Raw genomic sequence first — 18656 nt, forward strand, 5'->3', positions numbered from 1 at the left:
CTGACTCAAAGGCTGCAATGTGTCCAGGTTCATGCCTAAAATCATCACTCCTCCACCACCTTTGCTGGACAGTTGGAGCGAGTTGTGGTGCTGTGCATTGTGGCCACTTTGGTCCTCTCTGTCCAAACGATAGAAGACTTGCAGTTTGTTCAGATGCAACTTTGCAAACCCAAGCCTTGCGTCCACAATCTTTTTAGAGAGAAGGGAAGCCATGCAAGTCTTTTTCTAATAGTACTATCACACACTTTAACATTCGCCATGATAACTAAGGCCTGTAGAGTCTGAGAAGTAGCTCTTCTGTTTGTTTTTTGTATTTTGAGCATCACACAGTGTGACTTGGGGGTGAATTTGCTGGGATGTTCCCTCCTTCATAGATTGGCAGCTGTCTTGGATGTTTCCCCTTCATCCTCACTGCAGAATAATGGACTTCAAATTGTTAGCAGGTGCTTTATAACCCTCCCCAGACTGTTGGGCACCAACAACTCCTCTCTCTCTCATTGCTGATCTCTTGGCGTTGTGTTTACCCACGCCTGAACAGGCCAGACCAGCAAACTGCCAAAACTTCTGCCTCACACTTTTGACCGTTAATGAAGTTCTTGTGATCATCAGCAACCTTGTAATTCCAATGGAAGCTGTAGAAGTGTACCGAGTTTTTCACACACTGCTTCTGCAACTTGGTATGGTGTAATACATTTACTTAGTTTCAGGACCTTTTTTTATCGCCTGTATTTAAAAACTTAGAACTGACAAAGGGCATTCTTTTTACAATAACTGTAAATACTTACTGAAAACAGGTCACTTATTTTATGAAAATGACTTTTAGGACTCCGTAACAGACAATCACTTGCTTAAATGGAGATTTTTTTTTCCAGCGTAAAACCAGACATTCATTTATTCAAAATAAAAAAAAAACTCCAGCAATGACAGCTTGTACACATCTAAAAGCAGCAGAAATAAATACACATTTATCATGGCCAAGTTCTTCAGTCACAGTGTGACTTTAATGCTCATTGAGATCATTACAATTCAAATCATAATCATGTCACCTCTTTATGAGAGGGCCACTTGAGTCACACAAAACCACACCATTACAAATCTGCTGTTTTGTCTATCTGTCTGTTTGTTTTCTATTTTATTTATTTGTTTGACTTACTTTCTGCCTCTGGTCGAGTTATAACTCCCTCCATATTTCTTCCGATTAAGGATGAGAGCAGCAATTTCTGGCACGTAGCGAGCAAACATGGCCTACATGCATGGAAAAGAAAAAGAAAAGGGCATGCAGAGAAGGTTCTACTGCGGCGGAGGCAGTAGAGCCTCCTTGAATACTTACTTTCTCCCATTAACCGCACTATAGGAACCACCATATTTCTTGCGGTTTCCTATTAACTCTATGATTTCAGGGACGTAGCTTGCAAACATGGCCTAAGGAGAAGATAGGAGACAGAAGAAGAGACTAAAAAAAAGACAAGCAAAGAAGAGCAGGTCCTCTATTTTAACTTTAGAGAAATCTGTGAAGTCTGAAAGAGGAGCGCTACGCGCTGGAGTAGGTTTTTTTTAATGTGTTAACAGGAAAACGGTGAAAGAGAAAAAGAAACGTGTAATTATTCAAATTGACTGAAGAAAATCATGTGAATGTAAGCTGAAGTTATGTCACAGTTACATTCACAATAGAGAAAAAGTATGACAATGGAATCCAGTTTAAAGGCTAATATTTTCAAATACTGAAAGAATAAAGGAGAAAAATGAAAGCAGATGAGCGACATGTTGAAGAAAAAGAAAAATTAGAAAAATTAAGAAAAAACCTTATGTGCCATGTTTCGCCCAACAAACACACGTCGGGTTGATTTCAGTAGCACAGCTCAATGGATGGCAAACAACTTATGGCTGCACGCCACTGCCCAACCACCTGAATATTCCTGCGTGGAGGAGGCAGACGTGCCAGCTTACAACAGATCCAAGAAATTAGCCTAAGTATAAAATTTGTTTTTCTTTTTACAGTGTTTTTAAGAAAACACCTCAGCCTTTCCCCTTCAAGCTTAGAAAAATCTATCAGCATAAAATATATTTTGTATTTTGTTGTTCTGACCCTTCAAATTAATTACAAATCAATTCATCATTTATACCTCTGCTTTTCATTGCCCTACAATAATAGAGAAATAAAGCTGCACAGTGCCCTCCAGTGGGCAAACTACACAATGTCGATTAAGACTTCTGGCTCTAATTTAACTAACAGTATAGATAACCACTCTCATTCTTAATGACGTGTAGCACAAAACAAAATGCAATCGAAGGGAAAAGTGGGCCTGATTACACCCTTTGAAGGTCTGCAATTGGCTTGATGTCTGTTTCACACTGGTGATTTTACAGGCCACTGTGCAGGTGAATGAAAACTGAAATATTTTTTTTTTAAAAATCTTCACCAGAGAAGCTATATAGTCACATGAGCCCCCTAGCATGCCTTTTAAGTTTAACGGTAGATTATTATTAACCTTTATTATGGTTTTTTTGCATAGTATTGAGCAAAACGAAAACATTTCAGATTTAGATGACTGAAAAGTCGCTTTAATATACCTCAATCTTACCTCAGTTAAATCCAGGTATTTGATCATATCAAAGTACTGTATGTCCACGCTGAATAATACTTTATAATCCGGTTAACTGTGCCCTCTAAATCGTCATTGCCTATTTTCTTTATCAGGTAATTCGGGTCTGTGTTAAATCCCCGACGGGATATTTTCTGCCAGACTATTCTGAAAGAGGACAGCAATGTTGCTACATCCATATAAAGCTGGGCTGTCATGAATCAACTCTATCTCACTGTGTTTGTTGGAAAGAGGGAGGGAAGGCAGGAGGGTGGAGCCACCTGAAACCGTAGTACCTTTACAGTTAATAACAGATGCAAAAATTCTCAAATATTCTACATGTCATTTAAATCAAAACTTCAGCATTATACCAAAATCAATGCTGCAACACTGTGGACAACTCATACAGTACATGACATGCAACATACTGTGGTGAAGTGGTGAGCCACAAATACACTTCAATGTGAACAACGGGTGAAGCGGGCGTCTCGACTTAAGTCCCAGCATTTATGTGATGGAGGATTTTAAGCGGGAATAAGTAATGAGAGGGATTTTTACCAAACCACCAAGGATGAAGAAGACCATAAACAGGCGGCCCAGGGTGGTTTTTGCATACACGTCTCCATAGCCAACAGTGGACATTGTAACCATGAGTAAGTAGACACATTCCCAGTAGGAAAGTGCCTGGGAATTTTGGAAGTTTTCCCAAGGATCCCCTGAGTTTTCCACCTGGAACAAAGGTCAGAATTTACACAACGACCACGGAAACACACAGGTCTTTGATGAAGCAGTAAATAATTACTGATAATAGGCATCCAGTTGCTACACAGCACCACCACATTTTCACCTAACTTACCAAATGAATGAACCCTGCTGCAGTTAGCCATGTGCTTATGAAGATTGAACACAGGTTCACCAGCTTAATCGAGTTGCTATGTTAGAAAGAGCCAGACAACAGAAGATGAAGTATTAACTGTAGCTGTTACACCGGGATAAGAAGCCAAACTGGAAGCCCTAGCTCACACAAAAATTCAGTCTATGCTTTAAAACACATTATAAGTCTGAGAGTGAAATCAGAATTAAGGTTCAACCTGAACTATTAGAATATGCAACATGGGAGATTTAAGCTCTTAAAACTGTAGCTCCTACTTGAATTTATAGCTTGTACTTTTTCTTGTGTTGTGGTTAGCCATGCTATTCTTGTTACATATGGCTTTGCAAAAATAAAAAAATAAAAAATCCAAGCAGGCTCCAGGATATTTTCATCATATACAGCTGAAAGTTAAGCCTAATGTCAGTGTAAACAAATGCATTATAAAAGAGTCTGTTATCTTTAATGCGTACTATAATCAGGATTTATTAAGTATTGCAGTGTATATGTTATTGCAGTGCTGTCCCTGTTTGACTTCTATCCACTTCTTTGTCTGTTCTGTCAAGTGAGAGGATTATTCTAAAGCATGTCGATATACTCAAAGCTCTTTCTGACGTGACATCTGTGCAAAACTCTTTAATTCTAAGCAGAAGGGGCACAGCAGCAATCTCTTTTGTTCACGACTGCATGATATGGTACGGTGATATAGTTCAGTGTGCACAACACACAAATACACTTGATGTCAGCGTTTGCCAAATGAAACCTTGTGTTTATTTTGCTGTCAAAATAAAACTACATTCTTTCTTCGCGTGAAGCAAAAGGCAGATGAAAAACAAACTGTCAGCTGTATGAACAAAAAAGAAGAAAAAGCATCAATAAACTTACCTTGTCTTTAGTATATTCAAAAACTGTAAAATTTCTGAGAACTGTATCAATCTTAAGGCCCTTAAAAACCTCAAACCTGTGAGAAAATAAACATAAAACACTGATTAGCAACAAGTCAGGCATCGTGAATGATATCTGATCGTCATTTAACAACCATACCTTTCATACTTTCATCCATGTTTACAAGCTTCATTGGATTCATATTGACAAAAAGTAAAGTCCAACAGATCGACAGGTACTAAGCACTTACGATATTAAAAGAAAATATTTGAAATATTTGTGGGGAAATAAAGCATAATAAAAAACACAAAACAAGCTCGGCATCCCAGATCTTCATCAACTCATAACACTGTGTTTTAATCTCAAGAGCCCCGCTGTGCACCGGCATCTACCTGATACGTGCGTCATTCCCAGTGGATAAAACTGAACGTGGACGAGATGAAAACCTGGATTAGAGTAAAGACAGGTGGATGCTGCCACGCCAAATTGAATGAGTAAACAGATGTGACGTCAAATCCTAAATTTGAGGGTATTTATTTGTTGGGAGAAAAAAAATGGAGCCGGTGCACGCTGCCAACAGTCCAAGGACGGCAGAACACCAACAAACGCCAGCCTGAGCTCCTGCTCATAATCACCACTTGGCTGTATTCACATTCAGGTTAAATGACGACCGTGTCATCGCGTGTTTAATGCCGTTACTGTCGATAAGCTCAGATGATCTGCCACAAAATCACATCTGATAAAGTCAAATATTTGCGCTACGCTTCATCGCCGCACTGCAGCAAACAGCCTGCTAAAGGGCGCCTCATATCTGAGCTTGAAATCTAAATGATTCATAGAACTCACTCATTTTGAGAAAGAAAAGCTGCACTATTCACAGTGTTTGAGCTGCATAAAAAATTAAACGCCACCTCAGCCAAGAGAGAGCAATCAAGTTAAATCCGTATCCCTCTGCATTAATTGGGATGATAAATTCTCCTGCTGGAGTGGATTTGTGTGAATGCCAAGTGACACAAATCAAAGACATTACAGGCAATCATTCAGTTAGAGAAAATAAAAATAAATCATCTTTTTTTTTTCTTTTTTATAACAACTAACTGTGTTATGCCGTGCCAAGCGAGTGTTTGCCAGATGCAGAGCATAGCACAGAGCAAATTTTGAACATGCTCCAGCTGACCCACAGCATCCAACACAGGGCTTTAGAAAGCGATTCCCCTCCGCTCTCACGTCCTGAGGATCTTACCCCAGTAGGAGATTACATGGAAGCATGCACCGAAGCTGTAGCAAATGCTGTCCTGGTCCTCTTTATCAATCACCTGGCCGTGGCCCATCCTCACCCTGTAGCCATTCTGGAAGAGCTCCCCGGTGGATTTTTTCCGTCTTCTTGTACTAGAAACCTTCTGGGAGTGTGTGCCTCCATCAGGCCCCCTGTACACTAACATCTTAGTAGGAATCATGTCTAGAAATTGGGTGAAAGTCTTCAGCTTTAGTCCGAAATCTACTTCACATCCACGTCTTCACTGTTCTTCGTCTGCCTTACCAAATATTTCACATGAAAAAAATTTTTAAAATCTCCTCCAGAATATAAAAAAATTAAAAAATCCACAAAAACAGTCAGGTGCTTTCATGTTTCATATTTGCACCCGACGGGCTGGCGTCAAAAACAGGTCTTTTTTTCGAAGAAGTATTTTGATCTGATTTACCTCGGACCTTCACAGTATCCTCGTGGCGAGCTTAAAGCAAACCCTTTTCCCATCAGGATATTAGAGTGTAAGCTCCTTTAGGAATCATCCAGGGAAAGGAAGAGGCCAGACAGCAAGTCTGTCCATCAGCTGGCTTCACAATGTAGCCTACATCTCATCCCAATAACACGGCAACTGCTGCTGACAAACCAAATTTCATTCTCTAATCTTGGAAAGGCACAGAATGTATTGTAGTCTCACATTTAGAGCAGGAAACAAGATGTCATGTGAACAGTAAAGCTGTGTAGGGAAAAATGAAAAGCTTTGGCAATCACTGTTGTGTTTTACTATGGATTTAGTGCTTCAACAATAATCCCTAAATTAATCGTAGCTGATGTAATAGCTGTTATTGTAGTTATACAAAAAAAAAAAAAAAAAAATCACCGTACAGAAAAAATACATGAACTGAAGTTCATTCATTCATCCTTTTAGTGCATTTCAGAAGACTGGGCAGTTCAATTAAAGGACTCGTTTTAATATTCAAGTGATATTAAGAGTAATCTGAAGAGAACTAACTGAGAAAAGAGTGAAATTTTAAAAAGAGGGTTTTTTTCAGGTCCTGTAATTATCTGAAATGTATCTGGGCTCTTCAACCTCTTTATTTATTTAACACATATCACAAATATTTAAATTCGGTTACACTGGTGCACATCGGTGCAGTTAGAAAGGTACATAAAAGAATAACAGCTGTAAAAAATAATCTGGGCTCATTTTACTACTTCAGGACTTCATTGTTCTTACTAATTCATGACTCAGATATCAGTCCACGAAGTGTTGCAAAGAGACGTGAGTGAAGGCGCCAAAAGCCAAAAACACTTGGAACCACAGATCAGTAAACTAAACATGCAAAATATGACATTTTTCTATGAGCAAAGATGCATTGTCAACTTACACTCACCAGCCACTTTTTTAGGTACACCTGTTCAACTGCTTGTCAATGCAAATATATGATTAGCCAATCACATGGCAGAGTGCTTCAAAGTAATAAAAAGACCAAGATATGCAGAAAAGCATCTGTGGACAAACTCTGAAGCAGATGGGCTCCCACAGGAGAAGACCACACCAGATTCCACTCCTCGGCTAAGTTGTTTTTGTGGGGAATATTATCTTCACATACTGTGGGCCCCTTAGTAGCAACTGAGTATTATTTAAATGCCATGGCCCACCTGAGTATTGATGGTGATGATATTCATTACTTTATGACCATAGTGTAACCGTATCCTCATGGCTGCTTCCAGCAGGATAACATGCCATGTCACAAAGCTCAAATCATCTCAAACAACAACAGAGCACCTTTGTTATGTGGTGGTATAGGAGATTGTGGATGTGCAGTTGACAAATCTGCAGCAATTCCATGATGCTGTCATGTCACTATGGAACAAAATCTCTAAAGCATTTTTCCAACAGCTTGTTCAACCTATGCCACAAAGAATTAAGGGAGTTCTAAAGCAAAACAGGACCGAACCCAGTGCTAGTAAGGTGTACCTAATAAACTGTCCAGTGACTGCATACGAAGCATAAAAACCCAGAACCAAAAACTATTATCTTTTCAGCTGCTGCAGTTTGTTTCTGCGTGAAATATCTGAAGGCATATTCTCCGTAACATCCAAAATGTGTGTCATGCTCGCACCCCGAAGCCTGTCATGCATCAATGAGCTTGTTAATGTGCGATAATATTGGTGCAAACTGGATGTATTTGTGTCAAAGCGTTCAGACAGCAGGACCGGCAGATTGGCAGTTCAGCTAAGCACTCAGTGAAATTTGGACTTTCGAATGGAAGAGGCAATTCGACAGCAGCTGAGCCGGATGCGACCTCATCACTTGTTTGACCTCAGTTTAGCCACACACTAAATCCTCCATGACCAACTGCACCGACCATACTAAAAGAGATTAAGATGCTTTCCATTGAAAAAGAAAGAAAGAAAAGAAACAACAATACATTTTTATGCTTGGAGTTAAGAGCGATCAGCAGAAATCATTTTTTTAATCAGTAAAATTAAATAGACCTCTCTATTCTATAAGTGTCCCAGTGAGCCAGCATGGGCAGGATGACACCCTCAAAACTAAAGCAGGTAAATGGAATAATTTAGTATGAATTACCAACAATTTTATTATTTACAGCTCTGCTTTTAATTCGCAAACCATGCCCGAATGTTTTTTTTCTAAACCCTCGACAGTAGCCTACGAGTACAATATTAAAAACTAATATCCAGCATACAGGCTGCGCATGTGTAATTTCATTCTCTAGACAGCCTTCTATCTCCTGCCCATGCACCTGATGTGTGACAGGAAGCTCTCTGTTTTGGCTTGTATGAAATACAGTGAAATGAGTCACGCGGGGCTGAGCGAACAACAAAAGCAACAACACCTACACAAACAGTAACAGCGGAACAACGGGGTGCTAACCGTAATAACCGAATCTCAGTGCTGCTCACGCTGTTTGACAATTTAGAAAATGCAGCCTTAACCGAACAAACCTATGTACATAGGCAGATTCTCAGAAGGCTACTGTTGGCTATATGAGTACTGACAAGAGAAATGTTGTCATATAATGTAAACTATTAGAGGTGTATCAAAATATATGTTGATATTATGACCATGATTTGAGTCGTTTGCTAATCTGAGCTTCTTAGACATAAAGATATTAGAAGCGATCGACTAATAATAAAACAAACTGTGTGTCCGAACCACAATATCGCTCTAACATTATGTGGATAATAGTGATTTAATCACTGTGACATGGCTGTTGTGTTTCTTGACGACAAGCAGACATATTTGTTGTGTTAGTAAGCCTTAGACTGCTATGATAGATGGAAAACCAACGCTGAAACTGAACAGAAGTGTTCCTACGGTGTCATTCTGCTCTGCTACGTGGATGAATGACTTTTACATCATCTCTAAAGAAATATTCTTCTCTTTTGATGCACTGTCCATAAATGCTAACTCAGTGCCAAAAGCAAAGCAACAACCAGTCTGCACACATTGTGAAATTTTGCAGATTAAATAATCCAACAAAAACACAGAAATTGGACCAGACATCAAGTACAAGTACAAATACCATTAAGGAGTTGATGAATAACACAATAACTATATGTAAATGTATATAACACTATAGACAGTCTACAACATGTATAAACAAAATAACAATCTGATATCCAAAAGACAGCCGATCAGCTAAAATGCAAGCTATACTCCCATGTGTCCACCAGATGGCAGCAGCAACCAGCATCAATACATTCTACTGTTTCCTGTTTTGACACCGCAAGTCACAATAAATCTGCTCAGTGAAAATGCACAGGCACATTATTGAAGTGTAGTAATCAGGCTGTTCTACTGACTTAAGAGGGCAGGAGTGTTTCTTGCTGAAAGCATAGCTGCTGTTGGTTATATGGAAGGTTTGTTCTTCAACCCCTCAACTTAATCCCCTAATTTCTCACAGACCTCTCCGAGTGATGAGCTTCAGACATTTAGAAGATTGACTTGTATTCTTGCGCTCGAGCCCCCAACAAAGCCTGTTACCTTTTTTTATCCTTTCGTGTACTTTTCAGCCACACCGTGATTTCATTTGAGTGTTATTAACGGTGCCGTAGAGAGCTCTGCTGGAGAGGTGAAGGGTATGTGAATGACAACTGCAGTATAAAGCCTGCTAAGCACAAGACCGGGCCAAAGACATGGACTCAAGTGGCACACCTTTTCAGTCATACAACATTTGATCCTACGTTAAAGCAAGCCAGCATGAGTTCAGTGAACAAAGATAACAAAGCGTTTGAGTCATTATTGCTAATCAACTTACATGCTGTGCTGTACCAGAGGTTTTTGAAAATGATGCACAATTCCATCATGATAGTGAGAATCGTATTCTTCATGCACGTCATGCAATGTGTCAGCTTGAAGTTAATTTCATGACAAAAGCATCAAACTTATATGGCTAACAATAGGGGCGCACCAATGTCTGTCTTTGCAGCTTTAGTGATGTGCTGAGATTATCTGGTGTGCAAACGACAGCTGTTAGACTTGTTAAATCCACCAGGGAGCACTGCAGGCCGCTGGTAAATAAATGCTCATTGATTCACTGCCAGTAAAGAGAGCCTTCTTACCAAGCCAGCTCCTGTTCAGGTACACTGACACAAACACTGGAGGAACGGTGAAGAAGTCCACCACAGAGTTCACCTCCAGCCAGAACCACAGCTTGTCATTGGCAGCAATAAACTGCGAATACAAAGAGTAGAGTAAAAATTTTAAAAAGAGAGAAATTTGCTACTTTCAAATGAAAACACAAGAGAAAAATCACAGAGGAAAATTCATAAATCTTCCCTTAACGCTTTCCCCAATAAGGACGTAATCACGACTTCTTCTTTACCCTTACTGACAAGTTTTGACACCTTAATATATATCAGCAAAGATGTGGTTTGATGACCATTAGAATAGGTTCCTGGGTTTTTCCCAGGGTAGCTCCAGTTAAGCTGTATAGGCAAAGATCACCCTCACTAACTTCTGATGCACGCACAGTCAGTTTGTTCTGGAAGCAAACATGACACAAACTGCTCAGTTTGGAAAAGAGAAACAAGGGCTACATCTAGTAGGCGTCCAAGGGGGAAAGAGTTAACTGAGATGGGGACTCTGAGTTCTACTTACACGGAGGCCAAAGTAGAGCAAGAAGAAGACGTTGAATGCCATGTCAATCTGCAACGTGAAGTCTTTGTAGAAGTTCTGACAGGACTCGATGGGACTGTTAGACAGAGACAAAAACAAAAGATGCTCATGTCCAAAGGCAGGTACTGACAATGGAGTGTGAAAACACAAGGTCATTTCTTTGAAATCAAAATGTTTCATGAAAAATAAAACATAAAAGATGCATTCTTCTTTTCCTGAAAATGCATTTTTAAGATTTCCAAAAAGAAGAGAAAAATAAATGCTCAAAAAAGTGCAATAGTAAGTGTTTTCCAATGTTTTTTTCTGTTGAGAAAGGGCATGCATTTATTGTCACACAAGCAGTAACTTGTTGCTGTACCTGATTAACCCTTAAATAACTGCAAAGCAATGTATCTGAAGAATATGTTGAATTCCCAGAGCAATATTTCACATTGAAACGGTGCTCCGTTCCCATGAGTCTTGCATTTCCCATCTCATATGCAAACATTTCGCATAAATATTAGATCAAACATGATGGAAATGCAGAGGCAAAGCAGTAGTTTAAGGGTTAAATGCATGCAGGGTTCATGTCTCTTTTTTTTGTTTAATGAAATCAAGCAGCCATAGCAAATGCTAGCAATGTAGTGAAGTCTCACCCTTAATAAGCTTGTATCTGGCACAAAGAATTCAAATAAAGAGAAATAATTAACCAAGTAAATGTAAATGTAATAGGTTAGTATGATTGCGTACCAATATTCATGTCCTGAAAGTGAAAAAAAAAAAAAAGCCTTAATTATTATTACTAACACCTAAAATGAAAACACAGGCTTAGTGCACATTTAAAATAGAACAAGACTGAGAAACAGTAAGCAGTTAAAGCATTAACTGATTAATAAATGTTTTAATGAACAGCTGATCATTTATGTAAACAGTGACTGTTAGTTGTGTTAAAGTGGGAATCTGCACTGTAGTAATGAATCGGTTAGTCAATCTAGAGCAAGTTCATGTACGACAATTTTGCTGCTTTTAGACACAGATGAACACTTTTGATTTTTAGACCATTCATCATACAAATCATATTTGTCTATCTAAGCCCAAAGAACTTTTTTATTATGATTTTTGATTATTTTTGATTTTATCCACAAAATTGGCTGATAAACTTTTGGGTTTTTTTCCTGCAAGCAGAGACTGCACGTAGAGATCTTTTGAATCACATTAGCTCCAAGCAGGTATCTCTCATGGATTTAGCTTGTTGGCTCTCTTTACCTGCAGGGCCCCTACACTTGAATTCATAAGCTTCGCTAATGCACACTGCTCAGCAGCTGCAGTTCTCCCCTGTGCTGTTTAATACCACTCGGATTAAAGCAAATTGCTTTTGTTACGTGAAAAAAAAAAAAAACAACTAATAGCCTCCCTGTGATAAAACACTATCCCTGTGGAGTACACAAAGTGATTATTTTTTTGAACCAATCCGATACAGAGCAGTGACTCCCATTTGATCTTTAGCTTTAGCATCACTGATGTGATGATGACTGATAGTCGGCAGGTTTCATCCCAGTTCTATTCGAGGATCTATTCTCTAAACGTTAGCTATATAGAGGCTTCATTATAGTTCTGTTAAATTTTAACGCTTAATTTTTTTTTACAACCTTCAACGACTCTCTAAGATATTTAGTAATTCTAATTAAAATAAGACTTAGTAAACCTAGAATGGTTTACATCCTCAGTGTACAACAATACAGTACTTAATGTCTGCATTGCTCTTTTTATGTATTCAAAATTTACAGAGAAGGTGGTGAAAAATAAAATCCTAACTCATCTTCTCCATGGCATCTCTAAGAATAGCCCATGCTGGATGGTTCTGCCCTCGTTCACCGTAATGACACATCGGTCCAGTAAATCCCCATCATTGCAGGATGACAGACCACACACAGGCAGATCTGCAGAGCTAAATAATTGAGTTCCAGCAGGCCTGGTTTGGAAGATGTCTAGGAGTGTTATGGATCATGAAACAGTCCCTGCCCACAGCAGATCTGGTCTCTCCCACCTTCATTCAATTCAGGCTCAGATCAATCAAGATGGACCAGCTCGCATGTAACTGGGTTAATGCTGTCTGATGATACTGTATGTGCATATATTTTGCAAAGTAAAGGAATATTTTCATACAAATTCTGAGAATATTTAAGACTTATTGTTTCTACCAGCTCAAAAAGGCTCAAAAGTAGAGCTAAGAGGAGATTCTGGATGTATACATAACCACTTGTTTCAAATCCAACATCATTTCTTTTTGTCAGTGTTAATGTTCTCTTCACAAGTGGTGAAAAAAATCAGCTACTGCCTGTTAAAGGTAACTCTGGGTTTTGCTTTGTCACATGTACTGTATATAAAAGATGGACGTAGATTCCAGGTCTAAAAAAGCCAAGTCAGTGTTCAGGTGCACAGGCCTCAGTCACGCAGTCACCCGGCCGGCAACCACATAGTATCCACTGGGTGCTACAGGGAAATGTGTATTCCTCAACAGGTTTGCGAGCTAGTTAAAATCAGTCTAAGATGGTGATGCATCAAAGACCTCCTTCTGATTGTTTTGGTTGCTAACAGATTGGCATAGTTTCCCATAGTCTGCATGGAAGATGTCCACTTGTCTGCAAACACTCACTAATTATCCACGAACTCTAGTGAAGCTTGAAAAATTGCGACACAAACCTACAAGTTGTGCCGTACCACTGAAACCAACATGTTTCAAAAAGTACAGCTTTGATTTTCAAAGTTTTTCTGTTTCCAGTTTGTGTTGCACTTTTACGGTTTTACAAAAACTTAGCGATTAGTTGCAGAGTGTTTTCAGATAAGTCTGCATCTTCTATGCAAACTATGTGTGATGTCAGTACCTCAATGTCATAAACAATCACGAGAAGGCTTTTGGTGCAGCATCCTTTGATTGCAATTCAGTTTCATCACTGGTAACCACTGGCAACTTTTATTTGGGAAACACACATTTTTCCCTAGTGAACAGTGGTTGCAAGGTGGTTGCCAACTGGTCTCTAGGGCTATGTGACTGGGACTTGGATTTGCATTCTTTCTAATAAATTCATCATTAAAGAGCCTGTTGGTGAGTTTATGGTGTGAACTGAATAAAAAAAGGTTGTCCATTTTGTAAATATAGTCAAAAAGGAGGAAAAGCAGGATATGATTTGACAGCACGATAGCTATGCCCATCTTCTATATACAGTCTAAGTTTGTTAGCTGTATATGAAGTCTAGAATCTTTGAGTGTTTAAAGTCATTATTGAAATAAACAACCAAACTATTTAAAACTAAGAAGATAAAATGAAAACATGTAATAGTTTGTTAGTATGGGACATCTCTCCAGCTGATCAGGTGATCCAGACTTAAAAATGACAGTTACATAGAACCATGACGTCCACAGTAAGACAAAACTCAAGATTTATGAATTAGAGCTCCATGTACAGACCTAAACCTCCTCTGTGCAGCTCACAGCTCTTCTCTGAATATAAGTGGGTCTGCTATGTTGACATCTCTCTCCATGTCACTTTAAGTTAGGTCAGCCTGTCCATCATATAACAGCCTCAGCAAGGCTTGCACTAATTACAGGAAAGGCTATATCTGTTACAGTCTGCTGCCACTTGCGAGAGAGCAGCTAACTGGCTGCTCTTTGGCTCCAAGTAGTGAAAAAATGGTGTCTGAATAATAGAAAGACCTGGATAATACTGACTGAAAACTCAGGCAGAGAGCCTCATTGAACTAATATGGATATAAGTCAGCAAGCAGGTGCTAGGGCATCAGTCCTTCTACATTTAACAATGTCTCTTCTTATGCATGATGAGTTTAAAGAGAGAGGGGTTGAACGTCATCCTCCATCAGGTGAAAAGGCACTCGGAGACACTACAGGCAAGTTCTGAGAACAGGAGGCCACAGATGGCATCGGTAAGGATGTAACTCTATCTGAGCTTGTCCAGATAATGAAATGAGATCATGCTTGCAAACCACATCAGAGCAAGCCAAGCCCTCAGCTGTACGTCTTCTTATGCAATAACAAATAAGCTGAACGTGTGCCTGCAGGAGACTGATTATATGAGTTTACAGCTCATTTTCCCTTCTCTGCTTTAACATTACTCCCAGTGGAGACTCACTGTGGGCTTGATAGAAGCTTTTATCCTGGCGTGTTTTACCCCACTTTCTTAATGACACTGTGTCCAAACACCACAAGGCCGCAGTAACAGTATACTGCCTCACATGTAGCTTAAAGAGCCTTCCGCTTCCTCTAGTCTGATTACCGATGGCGATTGTTTTGAACAGGAAATTTTGGACTTTCCTGCCTCTTTGAAAGTCTGATCCTTTCATTACAGAGATTAAGCAAATTTCATCTGTGAGCTCTAGCTGGTCGTCAGCGGAGATCGCAAAGGAGGACCGGAGCAGTTTACCTGGAAAATGATTGGATTAAACAACAAACAAGCAAAAAATAGCAAGCCCGTGTTCTAAATGCCATATAACCATGACAAAGCACTCAGTGGTATTAAGGCTACCTTACATGAACTTCACATTCATGTGTCTGCACTACTACAAATAGAACTACAATAGATTTTAGCAATTTAGACTGTAATGTAACAGAAACATCAGCAGCGTTATTACTACACTTTATATTCATTTCCCTGGAACTAAACTGCGGTTCTTTGTAAAGTGAATTAAGCTAATTCAAACCTGACTGACTTTTTCTAATTGCACTGCGCTCCCCTACAAATTTTCCACCATTAGCTAGTTGGATCAGATGTTAAACAGTCATTAACCTGCTCCAAAGTCAACATAATGTCTGACAGCACCAGTTTGTACCCATATGCGAGTGACGCGGGTATTTCTCAGGTGAATTCACAGCTGGTGAGTGACCATTACATGTCCTGCCTTCTGCACACTACACCGAGGAGTGCTTCCAGAAGGAAGGATGAGGCTGGCAACAAGACGACTTCAGACGGTGACCTGAAAATTTCCTGGAGCTCATGACTGAAAACAGGTTTTGAGGCCAAGGACAGCAAAACTGAAGAACAAACTTCTGATATCAGTTTCATTAATCCATCTACAGACATGCTCTGATTGGTAGAGCTGCTATGAGGTTACATTTCCATGAAGACTGTGTCTATGAGGTTACTGATCTTAAAGTGAGTCATATCAGTTAAACTCTCAAAAACCTGTGAGCTACAGGGGAAAAGAAAAAATTACAGAGTAAGTTTAAAGCTAATTACTTACTCAGAGGAATCTATGAAGTATATCACAAGGGCTCCGATGCTGAGTGCAAAAACGAGCACCACCTGCAGAGAATGGGAAAAAATATATATTTTTACTTTAAGTTGAAGTGGTACAGTACAATATATACACATGCACACTGGACTAGACAGCAGTTTTTTAATCTTTAAGATGTATTGGTAAATGGACACGAGCCACATTTGTCTCTAATTATTTCATTTATTTCACTATTTTAACTGATTTAACAACTTTTAGAAAATGAGAAAAACAACTGGATTAGGTTGAAATACGATGACATATTAGCAAGCTTAAAAAAAATCAAATACATTTAAAAACTGTACAGTTTACACCATATGGATATTTGTCTTTGCCCAACAAAGAAAAAACAAAAATCCCCAAATGTTTCTTTTTTGGTCACAGCTTCACCATAAACTGATCATCATCTGGGTTTCAGAGTCATGTCAAAACAAACCGAAAATATCTCCCGATTGTTTAATTCCACGACATCAGAAAACCCTGAAACGCAGCATGTACGTAACAAATGTTTTACATAGCAAATATTAGATGGCTATTAATCAGCAGACCTTGATGCATCTTGCCAGCCTGTTATTATTGTGTTATATAAACCAAAAAGAAAGGGTCACAGTGTCACAAACAGACTACAGTGTTACTGTATATCTGACAGCATAAATAAATACGCAAGAGCTTGCCTCATCATGTAAATTGGCAGTGGAGGTGTGGGCGAAGTGACAGAACGTGGCTTCAGCTTTCGGAGATGCAGCTGAGCCTGAAGCTTCGACGTTGACAGTGAAGCAGCACGATAATAAAAACCAGGGTGTCGCTTTTACTCTGTTCACGTTGCCTTCTTCTGCAGGGAGAAGACACTGATGAATAGATCCAAGTCTGGAAGTGACCAATAGAATCCCAGGCCAGGAGGGAAGCAGGTTGCGGGGCAATAAATATGACTGTCAGTGATGGTGAGCTGCCAGCTCTGCCACGGAGTGAGCTTAGGTGAAACTTAATCACTTCTGCCAGCCCCACAGGAGTTATATCAACAGCATATCTAGTGATGGAGAAACCAAGATTCAGCTGATCCACCTTCGTTTCAGTCTACCCGTGTTCTCACCTGACTACTAACAGTGAAAACCAGGGAGTACTCCTTGTATTTGTCCAACCAAAAAAGGCAGCTGAAGATGATCAGAAATACGGGCCAGAAGATAAAAACCTCTAAAATCTCTAACTACAGCACATTTTTTTAAAAAAAAAAAAAAGGAAAGTAGGCTAAAAAGCAGATAAACCAGTTTATACATCTTACATTTTGCAATGCAGCTGTTGCACAATCAGTTTTCTGCCATTTGGGATGGGGAAGACCTAGATTTTTAATCCTTTAAACATAATGTTAATGCTACAGCATCATCAATTGACATTTATAAGTCAAAAAGCACAGCAGCTTATTAAAACCGTTGTGAAACAAGTGTCCTAATTTTCCCTTTTACAGCCAGCGCTAATGTAGACGAGGGCGCGACCCCGAGAGACACAAATAAGAACAGAAAGGTTTCTGCCAGACAGCAGAACAAATGTTCTACATCCCGAAATACACTAGCAGGTTATCTGCAAGCCTACCTGGCTTTCATCTATTTAGAAATGACACAATGGCCATCCTGAACAAGAAACCAATGGGCATGCATAATGAATGAACCCCGGTTAATTCATTTCCATGATGTGAAATTGTCTTGTCAACCTGCAACCACTGATGGCTCTGTAATGACAAAAAGCACCCGCATGCATTTTTAATCATCCCCTCTTCTTTCAAAGCCAGGAAATCTCTTTATGCCTCTGACTGTCCCAGTTTAGAAACTGGAAACAATGTTACTGCAACCCTAGAAATGCTAATCCCAACAGAAGACGACGACTCAGCAACAGCAGTAAATAACACACTCGGGCCGTTACAATGACTGGGCAGTCATGACTCAGTTTGTCAATGAAGCGACATCAGGCAGTGCCAGCGTTCATCATTCATCTCTGTCATCCCATAATGATGCATCGCATCTGTATATTCAGCCTCCCTCGGATGTTTGCTGGCAGATGGCTCCACCCACAAGGGGGCACAGAGCTCACAGAGAGGACTGACCACTCCTGCATGATAACCAAGGGAGCTGCCAAGATATACTCAACTCAAATTTGCATTTATTTTTTGACAACATACTCTTACTTAATGCCAGCGTAGACTGCACGTCAAGAAGAAATTTGCATTAAAAGAAATCTTTTCCCCAGAAATTTAAACAACTGTTCACTGCCAGGATGAAAAACTTTGCATCTTTACGGGCAGGTTTCAAGTCATGAGACAAGTCACTGGAGGCAAATCCAAGAACTTTTGAATTTAAAAATGATCCTTTTTAAATCAGTATTTTGTTACACAGCTGAAAGGAAGCACTTTTGATCTCTTGGTGTTAGATTTTTCAGTCGGGTCTTCATGTTGCACTTGATGACGCACAGATATATTATCTAAACATTGTCCTCGGTGACTATTATCGGCCTATTTTCAAATGAGATGACATTCACCGCTGTCACTGGTTGATATTTATTCACTGAGTCGCATCAGCTGTAAATGGTTACATTGTTAGAGACGGTACGATGAACGGGCAGCACGGTGTTACGGCTACAACCAGCTGGAGCCTTCCTGTGTGAAGTC

General features: G+C 39.5%; 1 protein-coding gene across 6 annotated transcripts in view; it reads right to left on the reverse strand.

Moving 5' to 3' along the window:
- LOC101488046 (calcium-activated potassium channel subunit alpha-1a) overlaps positions 1 to 18656 on the reverse strand; it is a 101534-nt gene that overhangs the window by 41609 nt on the left and 41269 nt on the right. For 4 of the 6 annotated variants that reach the window (XM_076887557.1, XM_076887560.1, XM_076887558.1 and 1 more), the window contains exons 4-10: positions 15968 to 16029; positions 10716 to 10809; positions 10178 to 10289; positions 4339 to 4414; positions 3439 to 3514; positions 3141 to 3311; positions 1331 to 1422 (exon numbers count right to left, since the gene is read on the reverse strand). In XM_076887557.1, coding sequence (XP_076743672.1) covers positions 1331 to 1422; positions 3141 to 3311; positions 3439 to 3514; positions 4339 to 4414; positions 10178 to 10289; positions 10716 to 10809; positions 15968 to 16029 — 683 coding nt within the window. Of the gene's footprint in view, positions 1 to 1153; positions 1246 to 1330; positions 1423 to 3140; positions 3312 to 3438; positions 3515 to 4338; positions 4415 to 10177; positions 10290 to 10715; positions 10810 to 15967; positions 16030 to 18656 lie in introns of all 6 variants that reach the window. The other 2 variants (XM_076887559.1, XM_076887562.1) reach the window with 1 other exon arrangement.

Source organism: Maylandia zebra, linkage group LG8, assembly GCF_041146795.1.
Source record: "Maylandia zebra isolate NMK-2024a linkage group LG8, Mzebra_GT3a, whole genome shotgun sequence".
NCBI classification, from domain to species: domain Eukaryota; kingdom Metazoa; phylum Chordata; class Actinopteri; order Cichliformes; family Cichlidae; genus Maylandia; species Maylandia zebra.